Here is a 15,845-nt window from a genome sequence, read left to right as displayed (position 1 = left end):
CATTGACCTACCGGCGCGACGTACTGCTGTGTCGGTATGCCTGCCGGCTGTTGTCTATGCCCGACCACCCCTCTTACCAGTCCTTCTTCGCCGATTCTCTCGACCGTCAGTATGGGTTGTATGTGTCTGCCCTGCTGCCCCCCGGAGTCCGCTTCCGTCGCCTGCTTTGACAATTGGATTTTGCCCTCCCTACCACCTTCAGAGAGGGTGAGAGCCCGACACCACCTTGGCTCCAGGCTCCGGTTCATATTTATCTCGACCTCAGCTCACTCCCGAAGGAGGGTACTCCGGCTGCAGTGTATTGCTCACAGTTTGTCGAACTTCGTGCTCGACTTGCCGGTCACACCTTTATTTACACCGATGGCTCCAAAACTGACGATGGTGTCGGCTGTGCCTTTGTCGTCGGGGCCGCCACCTTTAAGTACCAGCTCCTCGACCAATGTTCGAGCTTTACGGCCGAGCTTTTTGCTCTCCATCAGGCCATTCAGTTTGCCCGCTGCCACCGCCATTCATCATATGTACTCTGCTCTGACTCACTCAGTGCTCTTCAGAGCCTTGGAGCTCCCTATCCGGTCCATCCCTTGACTCAACGGATACAGCAGTCCCTCCATTCTTTCGCTGATAATGGTTCTCCTGTCAGCTTTCTGTGGGTTCCCGGCCATGTAGGAGTGCCTGGGAATGAGGCTGCGGATGCTGCAGCCAAGGCTGCAGTCCTCCTGCCTCGGCCAGCCTCCCATTGTGTCCCATCATCTGACGTTCGTGGGGATGTATGTAAGAGGCTTGTGTCGTTGTGGTGGGATGCTTGGTCATCCCTCCAAGGAAACAAGCTCCGGGCAGTAAAACCGCTCCCAACTGCTTGGACAACCTCCTCCCGACCATCTCGGCGAGAGGAGGTCCTTCTGACCAGGTTGCGGATTGGGCATTGCCGGTTTAGCCACCGCTACCTGCTCTCCGGTGACCCAGCCCCGCAGTGCCCTTGTGGTTAGGCATTAACAGTGCGCCATGTTTTATTGTCGTGTCCCCGTTTTATTCAATTTCGTGTTGTTCTGTCCCTGCCATCTACTTTACCGGATATTTTAGCTGATGACGCTCGAGCAGCTGCTCGTGTTCTGCGTTTTATAACTTTGACTGGCTTGTCCAAAGACATCTAACCTTTTTACTTATTTTATCTGCATCTTTGTCAGGTCTTTCTGGTATCCCCCCCTCCCCTTGAGTTTTACTAGATTCCATGTGCTCTAACAACAGTGACTGGGCGCTAATGACCTCAGTAGTTGAGCGCCCTTAAACCCCACAAAAAAAAAAAAAAAAAAAAAAAAAAAAAAAAAAAAAAAAGCGTGCTACAGCAGTGGCATACAGAATTCTTAAGGGCGTGTCTGTGCCAAAGTTGTTGTCGTTTCTTCTTGGCAGTAACTATGCTCGCATGTGGTTCTGTAGCAAGGTACCACACTTGCCTTGGAACCACATTCTTCAGATGACACCACAATCTCTTCACCCTAACTACCCCCTTCCTTTCTTCTCCCCCCATCAAACACATACACATTCACATTCTATGTGCTTCCCAAAATTCATAGCCCTAACGATCCAATTATAGCCAGTTATTTTGCTCCTATGGAAAGAATCTTAGCCCATGTTGACCAACACCTCCAATCTATTTCCCTCATCCGAGCTTCCCATATGAAAGACACAAACTACTTCCTTCAGTGTCTCTAATCTGTCGTCATCCTCACTCATCACTGTTGATGCCTCCTACCTATATACCAACATCCACCATGCCCATTGCCTTGCTGCTGTTGAACAGTGCCTCTCCTAACATCCCACTGACTTTACACCACTCCATTAATTATACACATGAAAAACTGCATTATGAAAAGGGTAGTTGCTGCTCACCATGGAGTGGAGATGCTGAGTCACAGGCAGGCACAATGAAAAACCTGTCAGAAAATGAGCTTTTGACCAACAAGGCCTTCATTGTAGATAGAAAACACACACACAAATGCAACTCTCACACACTTGGCCACAGTCTCTGGCTGCTGAGGCCACTTGTTGATGGACAATATTTGTTTTTGTATTTCAGAGTCAGCATTCTTCTTAAAGTTTAATTCTGATCCAAGGTAAGTGAAACTGCACACAACATCAAAGCTATTGAACCAGTTTCTATTAACAGACAGTCATTAGACTAATTTTTTTTTTCGTTACAAGCATATACTTAGTTTTCCCTTCATTCACCTGTCGCAACTATCCTTTTCATAATATTGTTACATTCAATCCTGGATTTTCCATTGCTGAAAAACTACATTCTTACACACAGCTTCTTCTCCTGTGAAACAATCAAACCCTTGACACAGCCAAGGTCATCTCCTTGGCAATGTCCAATGCAAGAGCCATCCAGAGGAAAATTTGTAGCCATCCAAAATCCCAAACCCCTGGTCTGGTTCACATTCATTGATGATATCTTCATGATCTGGACCTGGGTTAGAGACACACTGCCTGCATTCCTCTATAGTCTCAACATCTCTACCATCTGTTTCACCTGGTTCTCCTCACCCCAGCATGTCATTTCCCTGGACATTGACCTCCACCTCTCTGATATCTCCATATACATGTCAGTCCTTTTCAAGGTCACTAGCCATCAACAGCACCTACATTTTGATAGCTGCCATCCCTTACACACAAAAATGTCTATTCTATACAGTGTAGCCTCCCATGGACTGTGCATATGCAATGATAAGCAATCTATTGCCCTGAATTCTGATGCACTTTGGTGGATGCTTCACAATCCCTGCCATTTTGATCCGTCCAGTCCACCTGGTTTCTTCAGTTATCATATTGAATATCTCTGTAATCATTCTGTCATTAACTCTCAGTACATGTCTTTAGTGTCCATGTTTCCGCACTGCAGGTTAGCACCTGTACTAAAATGATTTAAGTTTTTCTGAACAGCAACTAAGATTTTAGATATTTTCTGAGGTGGTGTTTGTACTTGTTGGTGGACAATATTTGTTTTTGGATTTATGAGCTGGTGTTAGCACTTGTTGGTGGACAATATTTGTGTTTGGATTTCAGAGTCGGCATTGTTCTTACAGTTTACTTCTGATCCACGGTAAGTGAAACTGTGCACAACGTCAAACTTATTGAACTTTTTTTTTTTTTTAACTTATGTTCATTAGGATAATTTTTCTTAGTTACAGGTATATACTTAGTTTTCCCTTCATTCATCTGTAGGCCCATCTTTCTAGCAGCTCTTTCAAGACTTGTAAAGGCTACTTTCATTGCTACTGGTGTTCTTGCAATTATATCAATATCATCTGCATACCAGCACCTGAAATGATTTGTGCAGGTAGTCCCCCTTGTATTGATGCCCACATTTCGTATAACCATTTCTAAGGTTATATAAACAGAATTGTGCTGCCATACTCTGTTTTTTGTGGTCACAGCATTTTATATCCTATTCTGTGTCTTAATTTGAGTCTGGTTGTTTCCTATAGTAGCTCCCCCTAAGATATTAAATTTATTATCAAGAATCCTTAACTCTTCCATCATTATATACAGCTCCCTTCTGTCAGTACGGTTAAAGGGTAATCTACAATCTCCTCTTGGACACTAACATGACTCATCATAAAAAGCATCCTTCTCTTCATCACTCTTCTCTTCAGTTAGAACATAAAATAAATGTTGAGTGGCACCACAGCCTGGTATAAGTCTTTCAGTTGGATGCCACTTCAGTGACTTGCTTGTCCTAGAAAGCAACAGCACTCATTGGTCCCCGTATGGTCACCGATATAAGTACTAGCCAGCCCCTTGTTGCTCGGAACTTGAGCACATATGAGACTATAGTTGAAGAATTTTTCTCTGACTCTGAGTCTGCATGAGCTGTGTGATTTCCTCTGGAGGTCCATAATAATATCTCTTTTCTCTTATGTACAATAAAACTGGTACCAAATGTGTGAACTCCCCCCCCCCCCCCTTTTTTTTTTGGGCAGCCATTAAATATCATGTGATTCTTCTTCTCTATCACTCCTTCACCTAACCATCTCTCCTGTTGAATAGCTGTAATATCTAGTCTGTACTCATCCCCTGATCAAGTAATTTCCGTTAGAGCTCCAGCTTCATAGAGAGTTAGAACATTCAGTGATTCAAATCTCAGTTCCTTCAGATGTGGGCTAGTTCAAAGTAAATAGGCCAGATTTCATAAAATTTGATTTTTACAGATTAGGTTGTCAGCCCAGCATCATCGCCCAGTGGTCCTATAGCACTGATATTCAGGGTTGACTTCCTCAGCTGGTGGATCCCCATTTTAAATCATTAGGAACTTGGGTTTTCTCCTTTGGATGACTTGGACATATATGTAAAGTTCACTGTTGCCTCCCCCAGGGGCGCAGCATTCATTTGCTGCGTACGGGCTTGGCGACCCCGGGGTCCTGAGCTGGGGACTGGTCGGCGCCGCCCGTCTCCTGTCACCGTAACCCCCGGACATGCTTCAGCGACCACCGTATGGCGCGGCGGTGGAATGTTGTGTGCTGCGGGGAATGGTAATCTTGGCTTGACCGCCTGGATTGCGAGGAAGGCCGACCTCTATAAAAACCCCTCAATCTTCCGGTGTGCTCCGCGCCTATGAGATGCATGGCTGTTGAGGTGGAACAGTCGCAAGCAGGCAACCTCTGGGGCACCTGCCGCACCCCAGTTGTATAAGGCTTACTCAGGCACGCGGGGCTCTGTCTGAGCGGACCTTTAGTTCCCTAGCTGCTCGTGGGACGCACATGGCAACCACGTATTTCCCTTCACCAACTTCGCAATGAGTCAAGCGCATGAGGGAGGCTAGTCCTCCAGATATGGAGATAGAAAAGAGTAACGGGGCTCATGGAGTCATAAATGAGAATGTTTTCATCGTGATTAAGAGGAAGGAGGGCTCATTTGAAAAAGTGTCTCCTTACATACATAAAGGTTTAGAAGGACTCGCGGGTTCGCTGAAATCTATCAAACGCCTGAGGAATGGTACCCTGTTTGTTGAGACTACTAGGGCAAAGCAAGTGGAGCTGCTTCGAAAGTCAACCAAGTTAGGCGAGTATGATATTACTGTCGAGTTGCACAATTCCCTCAACTCCAGTAAAGGCGTTGTCACCTGCCGTGATTTAATGGATATCGATGTCGACGAGCTGAAGCAAGAATGGGCAACACAGGGGATTGTAGACGTGGAACAAAGGACACGTAGGAATAATGGAGTTATTGAGAAATCTGCCACCTTCATTGTGACTTTCAATTCGCCTGTCTTACCTGAATACGTTCTGGCTGGTTTCCTCCGACTTAGGGTTCGGCCTTATATACCTAACCCTATGCGCTGTTTCAAATGTCAGCGATTTGGCCATACGACAATGAGTTGTGGGGGTGAACCAACCTGCGGTATATGTGGCAAGGCAGCTCATGAAGCTGGGACCAACTGCACATCTCCAGCGCTGTGTATCAACTGCTCTGGGAGCCATCCCGTCTGGAGCAGAGACTTCCCCGTCTTTGCGGAAGAACGAAAAATTCAGGAGATCAAGGTGACAAAGAGGCTACCTTATGTGGAAGCCAAGAAAGAGTATAGGGCTACAAAACCCCCTGTCTTTGCCACATCCTATGCCTCCTTGGTGCACAACCGTGCGTCGCAAGTAGACGCTTCGACGCAGACCATGTCCAGCGTCGCAGTATCCTCCACCACTACCTGTACCTGCGTTTGTACCTGCCAGAGCACTCCCACTAACGATATAGCTATTCAGGCTGCTCCGCCTGCACCAACCGCTATTGCTGAGACAGCTCCAGTGCAGCCTTCGAAGGCCCTCCAGAAACAGAGTGCCTCTCCACTTCCCCCATCCCCGACTTCCACAAAGAAAACGGGACCGGGGAAAGGAGCACGGCGTTTGACGTCACACCTGCCAAAGGCGCCATCGGATGTCGTCCTGGCATCCCTGACTGATGAGGAGGAAATCGTCATGGATTTTGATACCTCTTCCCCAGAACCTGGCAGCCCCTCTGCTGCCACTCGCTCTACAAGTGCCTCACCAGCGCGGCGCGAAGACGGGGGGAAATCTAAACCGAAACGCTGATATGGCTTCCATACTTCAGTGGAATCTGAATGGAGTCAGACCTCGCTTTGCAGAATTGCGGCTGTTAGTACAGGCAAACCCCTTTTGCATCTCCTTGCAAGAGACACATTTTAAAGAGACTGACACGCCTGTACTTCCTGGATATCGCGTGTACAGGAAAGACGACCTGACTGGTACTAGGGCTCAGGGTGGGGTGGCCGTGTTCATTAAGGACACGTTCCACTCCTCACCTGTGATCTTAACCACAACGCTACAAGCGGTTGCAGCTCGGATCCTGGCCCAGGTTGATGTCACAGTGTGCTCCCTGTATCTACCACCCGCTGAGCGCATTGACAGCGAAGCCCTCGCACAGCTCATTGATCAGCTGCCCCGACCCTTTCTCCTTTTAGGAGACTTTAATGCTCATAATGCATTATGGGGTTCCAACAAAACCTGCCCCAGAGGCCAGATGATTGAGCAGTTGATCAGGACTTCCGACATCATACTGCTGAACACAGGTCAGGCCACGCATTTTAGCACCGCTTCAGGTGCGTCTTCTGCCATAGACCTCTCTATTTGTTCGCCTGTGCTTGCAGACATTGTTCAGTGGGTCGTAGACGACGACCTTCATGGCAGCGACCATTTTCCTATCTGGCTTCATCTGCCAGTTGAAATGGGTCGTGTCGCACAGCCGCCGAAATGGTTGTTCCGGAAGGGAAACTGGACGCTCTACCGGCAGTTGGCTGTTTTTGAACAGTGTGAAGGCGTCCAGGATTGGGTGGATCACATTACGGCGGTGATGCACCATGCCGCTGATGTATCCATACCAAAGTCAAAGGGAACACCTGTGAGGCAGCCTGTCCCTTGGTGGAATGACGACTGTCGTACCGCCATCAGAGATAGACGGGCGGCTTTGAGAAGATTCCGTCGGTGCCCCACTGCTGCGCATCTGACAACTTTCCGGATAGCACGGGCGCGGGCGAGACAAATCGTTCGGGAGAGTAAACGGAGGTCTTGGCGAGAGTTCCTGAACTCCATCAATAGGTCCACATCTTCAAGCAAAGTATGGGAAGCCATTAGGAGGATCTCAAGGCGATACTCTCGACCGCCAATAGCAGCTATACGTGAGCGGGGGTGTCTCCTAACATCTCCAAGAGACATCGCCCGGGCGTTGGCAGAATCTTTTCAAACTATAACCGCCGATTCTAGCCAGGACCCAGAATTTCTGCGCTATCGGGGTAAACAGGAGAGGGCTGGTTTTGATTTCCGTTCAAAGAACTCTGAGGAATACAACCAGCCTTTCTCTTTGTGGGAGTTGGACTCTGCTCTGTCCGTATCTCGGGATACCGCACCTGGTCCAGACCTGATATCGTATAGCATGCTGCAGCAGTTGGATCTGCGGTCGAAGGAAGTCCTCCTTCAACTTTTTAATGAAATTTGGAAGACAGGCGACTTTCCTAGTTCGTGGAAAGAATCGATTTTAATTCCCCTTTTAAAACCAGGGAAGGATTGGACCGAACCCAGTAGCTACCGTAGCATTAGTCTCACGAGCTGCATCGGAAAGACATTTGAGCATATGGTCAATCGGCGCCTGGTGTGGGTTCTTGAATCCAGATCCTTACTTACCCGCTGCCAGTGTGGGTTCAGGAGGTATCATTCCACCCTCGATAACCTGCTCCTACTCGAAACAGCGATACAAGATGCTTTCCTATGTAAGCAACACCTTATCGGGGTTTTCTTCAACCTGGAGAAGGCGTACGATACTACCTGGAGGCATACCATTTTGCGGCAGCTTTATGAGTGGGGTTTCCGTGGGCGTTTACCCACACTCATCCGATCCTTTCTGTCGGACAAATATTTTAAGTATAAGGTTGGGAATGTTCTTTCTGACCGTTTTAAGCAGGAGAACGGTGTCCCTCAAGGAAGTGTCCTCAGTGTGACAGCTTTCGCAATTGCCATCAATAGTATTGCGTCCACAGTACGACGGCCCGTGCAGTGCTCCTTGTTTGTGGACGATTTCTCCATTTTCTGTGCGTCTTCCTCCCTCACAGCTGCTACACGACAATTACAGCTGACACTCGTGCAATTGGAGGAATGGTCTAAGACCACGGGCTTTAAATTCTCTTTGGAGAAGACCGTTTGTGTAGATTTTAACCGTTCCTGTTCTCTTTTTAATCTCCCTGTTTTAAAACTAGGAGGCACTGTTCTCCCCTTCATGGGAAAAGTGAAATATCTCAGGCTTATTTTTGATGAGAAGCTCACATGGTTGCCACACTTAAAGGATCTAAAGGTCCGCTGTTTCAAGGCATTAAACGTCCTTAAATGCGTCAGTCATAGATCCTGGGGCGCTGACAGGGCACGTCTGCTCCAACTTTATAAGGCCTTTGTGCGACCTCGACTGGAATACGGATGTCAAGCTTATGGCTCTGCCAGACCTTCCTACCTCAAAATGTTGGACGTGATTCACCATGAGGGTATTAGGCTTTCAACGGGGGCTCATCGCACGAGTCCGGTTGCTAGTCTGTGTGTCGAGGCGGGAGAGCCTCCGCTGTCCATTCGGCGTCTTCTCCTCGTGGTACGGCACGCGTACAGGGCCAAGTCCACTCCTCTTTCATTGGCGTCGAACACTTTTTCCCAGCCCGCACTGGAACGTCTCTTCCGCCACCGTCTGAAGGCAACAAAGCCGTTTGGCATCCGTGCGAAGGAGAGTCTCGAGTTAGTACACCTGGAGGGCATTAAGGTACTCTCCACCAGGGATGGAGTAGGGGATCTCCCTGGCGACTACAAAGGCCAAGATTACTTCTTGATCTGGCTGCTTACAGGAAGTATTGTACCCCGGACCACCTTTTTAAAATTAAACTTACTGAGATTTTAGAACGCCATTCCGATTTAATTACTGTTTACACGGATGGGTCTAAACAGGGGGATTTTATGGGCTGCTCTGCTGTGTTTCCCGATACTGTCCATCGGATAGGGCTCCCAGAGCAGTTCTCCGTTTACTATGCAGAACTGTTTGCCATTCTGCAAGCATTAGAGCATATGTGCTGACATTGTGGCACGAAATTCATCATCTGCTCCGATTCCCAAAGTGCTCTACACGCTCTTGAACAGATGTACCCAGCAGATCGGATGGTGCAAGAGGTGCAGGACGCACTCCTGCTCTTGCAACAGCAGGGTAAGGATGTAATTTTCTGCTGGGTTCCAGGGCACATAGGGATTCCTGGCAATGAACTTGCAGATGCGGCTGCCAAGGAGGCTTGCTCCATCCCACCTCCTGCTCGCTGTTCCGTCCCCCTGCAGGCCATTACGTCTTTCGTGACTCGGAAGGTCATGCGTTGGTGGGAGGCTCAGTGGCTGGACGTGAGGGATAATAAGTTGTGAGCGGTGAAGGATTCTGTCCGACTGTGGCTCACCTCCTTCCGCCACCGACGCGCTGAGGAAGTAGCCCTTACACGGCTTCGAATAGGACATTGTCCTTTGACACATGGTTTTCTGTTACGTCGTGAGGAGCCACCAACGTGTCAGACATGTGGGACACAGCTGTCGATACGACATATTTTAACTGAGTGTGTTTTAGATGCAGGTTTGAGGGACGATTTCCGTTTCCCACCAGACTTACCCTCTCTTTTAACTAATAATGAGGCGAGTGTTGCTAGAGTTTTACGTTTTTGTGTGATGTCTGGCCTTCTTCCCAAACTATTGGGATTGAAGTCTTAATGTGCTGTCCAGTGGTTTGGTCACCCATTATTTGTAAGTGGTCACTCAGCCACCGTTAATTTTTTTTTCCCTGTTTGTACTGCTATTTTATTTTTAGTTTTATCTCCCTGTTTTGATGTGCTGTGTCCCATCTTGCACTTTGAACAATACCAATTCTCTCACAATTCGGCTCTGAATTGAACTTTTGGGAACGGGCGCTGATAACCTCGCTGTTGTGCGCCCTAAAACACTAATAATCATCATCATCATCATCTTCACTGTTGCCCAGAGGCTGTGGCAAGTGACTCTCCTAAGAGTCATCAGGTGCATTTCCTCTGATGTTTCAGCAGATATTTGCAACTTTGTTTTTGCAGTGTGTAGCTGGAGTCAACCCCGACAAACACTTCTCACCATGCCCAGTATCAAGAGAAAGCACTTGTTTATTTCCCATTCCAAACAAATTTATTTTTAAAGCACAATTTTATGTATCCAATTGATAGAGCAATTTCAAATTAGCCTAATGCAATATGTGTTTTATCAATATGTATTAACAGAGACAGTAGAAGACGAAGAATAACTGGTACTCCAGCAACAATAGTAGAATGTTGTTGTATGGTGTTAGCAAACAGCATGGGCCAGTGCAGTTCTGTCACTGCCAGAGTACTGATTATTCTTCTTGTTTTACTGTCTCTGTTAATATGGATGGATAAAATGAATGTCGCACTACACTAATTTGGGACCACTCTATTGAATGGGCTTATAAAATTGCACTTTAAAAATAATTTTGTTTGTAATGGGAAACAAATTAATGCTTCCTGTTGACACTAGGTATCACAAGGAAAGACATGATGATTAGTATTTGTTTTGGATGATGGCAGCTACACATTGCAAAAATGAAATTGCAAATATCTGCTGAAACTCCAGAGAAAATGGGCATGACGACAACTTGTGGGGGAGGGTGGTTGCAAAAATAGGAACATCAAAAGGCACAGTTTTTTTGGTTTTGTTTTTCTTCATTGTTTTGTAAGTAGTCTTTAGTAGCCTTGTTTGTCATTGACATCATCATCATAGCAAAAGTACTGTTTCTTTAATAATGAATAGCAACTATTTGATGAGTACAGTAATGATTATTCCCACTCCAGATTATGATAGAATTATGTTTTTCACTTTAACCAACTTCCCTAGGTTATTGATGAAACATTGTAAATTATTAAACAAGAAAACAAACACTGGAAACTCCAGGTAGGAATATGTAAGTGTGTTTTAACTGTGCCCGTTTGCAACTTGACACATCTTTACAATAAACAAGAAAACACACACACACACACATATATATATATATATATATATATATATATATATATATATATATATATATATATATATATATATATTTTATTTGACATGACCTGGATTGTGTACAAAAAATTTTAGAACATAAGCAATACGTGAGCAATAATTATTTTTTACATGCAGTCATAGTATTTACTAATCATGGACATTTGAAAACTACCACCCACAGTTAAACTGATGTAGTTGATTCATTTCAAGCAAATTATTAATTGTTAACAATATGTGAAGATATGTTATACTGTTGTTAACTCTCTCTTTCTTCCTTTTTTAACAGTCGGTGCTGGAAGAATTACCACAATGCTCTCAGTTTTTAAGAGATTGGCTGGTAAGTCAGAGAATGGGCCACCAAATTGCCGACCCGGTCACCAAGCTATGTCACATAGCTTACAAAGGAAGTTTGCTAAAGGCGTGCAGTATAATAGTAAGAACTGACATTTATCTTTGTTGTTTAAATATACAGAATATTTCCTCATCAGCCATGTAATTTATTTATATCCATTTTAAAAAAGCATGGAAATACAATCTGGATATAAGATCAGAAGCTGTAACCTACTAACTGTGTAAAAGTATGTAATACTTATCTCTTTACCAGTTGCAAAAACTGAACTGGCTAAATCAGAATGAGAAGCCATGTAGAGTTTGTCAACACATTTGTGAGTTTAGCCTCGTCCTCACTACAGATGGGTCTCTCTCATCCTGGGGTCTGAGTTACCTGCACATTCTATTTACTCTTACCCAACATACCCCCTTTCCTCCTCCATGAAGGAACTATTAAAGCACTTGTATAAGGATTCAGGGACATAATGGCACAGTGCAAATAAACATAAAGATCCCTAGTGTTATAGGGCAATGTGTGATCTGCAACTGAATATTACGTCTCTACAAATTTCTTTATTTGATGTGCTATTTGGAGCACATTATCACTTCAGATCCTCTAGAAGAGGTACACAGTGACGGGGCAGCAATTTCTTTTTTCTTTTTATTTTTGTTATGGGGAGAGGGGAGGGGGAGAAGGCGCACAAATCCCTGTCCAGCCATTCAGACATAGGTTGTCCACAGTTTTCCTAGATCACTTGTAGCATGTGCCAGGTACACTTGCCTAATATCATTTAGGGCCCCAGCAAACACACAGAAGTGTCGCAACATGATGTGGCATGGACTCTACTAATGCCTGAAGTAGTGCTGGAGAGAACTGACACTATGAATCCTGCAGGGCTCTCCATAAATCCGTAAGAGTATGAGGGGGTGGAGATCTCTTCTGAATGCTGAATAATGTTCATGCCTGGAGAGTTTGGTGGCCAGAGGAAGTGTTTAAACTCAGAAGAGTGTTCCTGGAGCCACTCTGTAGCAATTCTGGATGTGTGTGGTGTTGCATTGTCATGTTGGAATTGTCAGAATGTACAATGGACATGAATGGATGCAGGTGATCAGACAGGATGCTTACATATGTGTCACCTATCAGAGTTGTACCTAGGTATCAGGGGTCGCATATTACTCCTACTGCACATGCCCCACACCATTACAGAGCCATCACTAGCTTGAACAATTGCCTGCTCACATGCAGGGTCCATGGATTCATAAGGTTGTCTCCATACCTGTGCACATCCAGCCTCTCGATACAATTTGAAACGAGACTTGTCTGACCAGGCAACATGTTTACAGTCATCAACAGCCCAATGTCGGTGTTGATGGGCACAGGTGAGGCATAAAACTTTGTGTCGTGCAGTCATCAAGGGTACGCGAGTGGGCCTTCTGCTCCAAAAGACCATATCAGTGATGTTTTGTTGAATGGTTCACACGCTGACACTTGTTGATGGTCAAGCATTGAAATGTGCAGGAATTTTTGGAAGGGTTGCACTTCTGTCATGTTGAATGATTATCTTCAGTCATCATTGGTCCTGTTCTTGCAGGATCTTTTTCTGACCACAGCGATGACGGAGATTTGATGTTTTACTGGATTCCTGATATTCATGGTGCACTCATTAAATGGTCATAAGGGAAAATTCCCACTTCATCGCTACATTGGAGATGCTGTGTCTGGAGATGCTGTGTCTCCTAGCTTGTGCACCAACTCACTTAAATCTTGATAACCTGCCATTGTAGCAGGAGTAAACGATCTATCAACTGCGCCAGACACTAGGGGTGTTACATAGGTGTATTTGAATAAACATGCCTATACCAGTTTCTTTGGCACTTCAGTGTATAAGTGTTGTAGAAGATTTTATTGACAGTAAATTACAAATTGTGAGATGGAGCAGCACAATAAGATAATAGAAAAGTTCAAGAAGGAGCAACATTTACCACAGGAGAATAATACCGCACCGTGTGTCTAAGTTTTTTATAAAGTGGTAAATCTCACTGATGTAGTTTTTGAACCACATGAAATCAATAGTCTCAGCAAAGGTCTGAACTTTAATGTTAAGTATAGACCACATGACAAATTTATTAAGTGTTTAGTTGCTCATACAAAAATAGCTGTAAATCAGTTAGTAGGTTCAGCAACATACAAAAACTCAATGACAAATAAAGTAATACAGGTTTTTGATAAATATTTGTGCAACAGTAGAAGAGGGGAGGAACAAGTGAATAATAGAGATGTAGTACAAATACATGCCATTAAAAATATATACCCTAAAAAATACTTCTGGTCTCCCAGAGTTAGATAAGGAATTACAGATACTTAATGACACACACCTTTTTTCATTAGATGTCACTAACTTATACACCAACGTCCTAATCGATGATACCATTGAACTGATCAGAAAAAATTGAATTGCAATAGAAGTCTACATATTCCAGTAATTGTGGAGGTAATAGATGGGTTAAAACTTGTGTTGCCACACAATTACTTTACTTAAATGATGGTTTCTATAAACAACCTCAAGAGTTAACAATGGGATGTTATTTAGCCAAAGTGTTAGCCAATATCTTCATCAATCACATTGAAAATAAGATCCTAAACAACGAATAAGATGTCACAGACAGGATTATTATCTATAAAGGATATGTAGATGACATCATTATACTAGCCAATGGTAATGATGTAGAAGTCAGTGAAATCTACACTGTGTTTAATAATGCCCATCCAAATTTAAAATTCACTACAGAAAGAGAAAAAGATAATAAAATTAACTTCCTGGATCTAGAGATATCAAAAGCAGATAACAAACTAGCCTTTAAGATATATGGAAGCAATTTACCACAGATATTACCAGTCATGAATCATCCTGCCATGCCATGAGATATAAGCATACATACTTCCGTAGCACGATTGACAGGTTGCTAAGAACCCCCATGTCTGCTGTAAACTTTAACAATGAAATAAATACACTGAAATTGGTAACTGCAAGTAATGGATACCAAGAACTACTAGTTGACAATATCTTATAGAAAAAGGAAAAAGCTGAAAGATATAGAGCAAATCAGAAAATTACCCTAACTGAAGACAAAAGTATTAAAAAAAAACCAGGTACATAAGTTTTCCGTATGTAGGTAGTATCTCAGACAAAATAAGCAGTGTATTTTGCAGGAGGAATGTGATGTTGGCTTTCCAAGCTTATAACAGCATTTCAGCAATACTGCAAAAGAACTTAGGTGCAAAAAGTCAGTATATGACAGACCAGGTGTCTACAAAATTAACTGTCGACAATGTGAAAAGTCTTACTTAGACCGAACTGGGAGGAAACTAAAGACAAGGTTTCCTGAACACACACAACAGTCTAACACTTTGGCTCTAGGCTTCCATCTTAAAGCTTGTAACCACACAATTGGTACCACTGATGAGAATATGAAAATACTACATCAGGCAAAAAAGGGGGTTAAGTATGAACCTTCTGCAGGAAATTGAAATCTTTTGTAACTCTAAGAAACGTCCAAATGATGTTCTAAATGAACAAAAAGATTTGAAAAATAGGGCTTTCTTAGAGAATTTTTTTGGTGTCTTTCACTTACCTGATTCTAATCCAGAACTTGTCTCTTTGAATTCTACCATTACTCCTCCCTCTCACCCCCCCCCCCTCCCCCAAATCCCCTTAGGCTTGTCTTCATGATAAACCTTATTGCTTAGTTTTATAATATGAAAATATTGCCTGATGTACATGTAACCCGTTTTATGTAGCATTTTAATGTCAACATGTGATGCTAATGAAATTTTTTCTAATACCTCCTCTGCTGTTTCTTCATTACACAACTGCAGTACAGCTAGATTGTATTATGGGTTCTCATCCACATCCTGTGTATTACTGATGTTCATCATAAACATATAAAATGTTTGTAACTTCTCTCCTGTTGTTTTACATTGAGTATGTTAAACACTCAGTAATTCTGTGTTTAACTTTTATTGTATTTGACATGAACTTCTGGTCAATAAGTTGCCTTTGCCTGAAGTATGTTCTTATTCCCAGTGCTGTTATGTATATAACCATTATTTATTTATTTATTTATTTACACGTCAAGTTTCGTAGGACCAAATTGAGGAGCAAATCTCCATGGTCATGGAACGTATCAGTACATGAAATTACAATATAAAAGTAATAATTGATAAAAATGAAATGTTTATGAACCCGAAAAAAGTCAAGCCATAGGTTTAGTAAATGCAGTCAACAGTACAACAAGAATCAGCTTAATTTTTCAAGGAACTCCTCAACAGAATAGGAGGAGGAAACTCTTCAGTTTCAATTTGAAAGCACGTGGATTACTGCTAAGATTTTTGAATTCTTGTGGTAGCTTGTTGAAAAT

General features: G+C 43.8%; 1 protein-coding gene across 2 annotated transcripts in view; it reads left to right on the top strand.

The window, feature by feature from the left end:
- Positions 1-15,845, top strand: part of LOC126248012 (rab-like protein 6) — a 196,228-nt gene that overhangs the window by 37,568 nt on the left and 142,815 nt on the right. For both annotated transcript variants that reach the window (XR_007545398.1, XM_049948596.1), the window contains exon 2: positions 11,383-11,529. Coding sequence is in view for 1 of the 2 variants with exons in the window: in XM_049948596.1 (XP_049804553.1) it covers positions 11,406-11,529 (124 nt within the window). In the remaining variant the exon portion in view is untranslated. The remainder of the gene's footprint in view (positions 1-11,382; positions 11,530-15,845) is intronic.

This window comes from Schistocerca nitens, chromosome 3, assembly GCF_023898315.1.
Source record: "Schistocerca nitens isolate TAMUIC-IGC-003100 chromosome 3, iqSchNite1.1, whole genome shotgun sequence".
In the NCBI taxonomy this organism is placed as follows: Eukaryota; Metazoa; Arthropoda; class Insecta; order Orthoptera; family Acrididae; genus Schistocerca; species Schistocerca nitens.
This window is presented reverse-complemented; position numbering and strand designations above follow the sequence as displayed.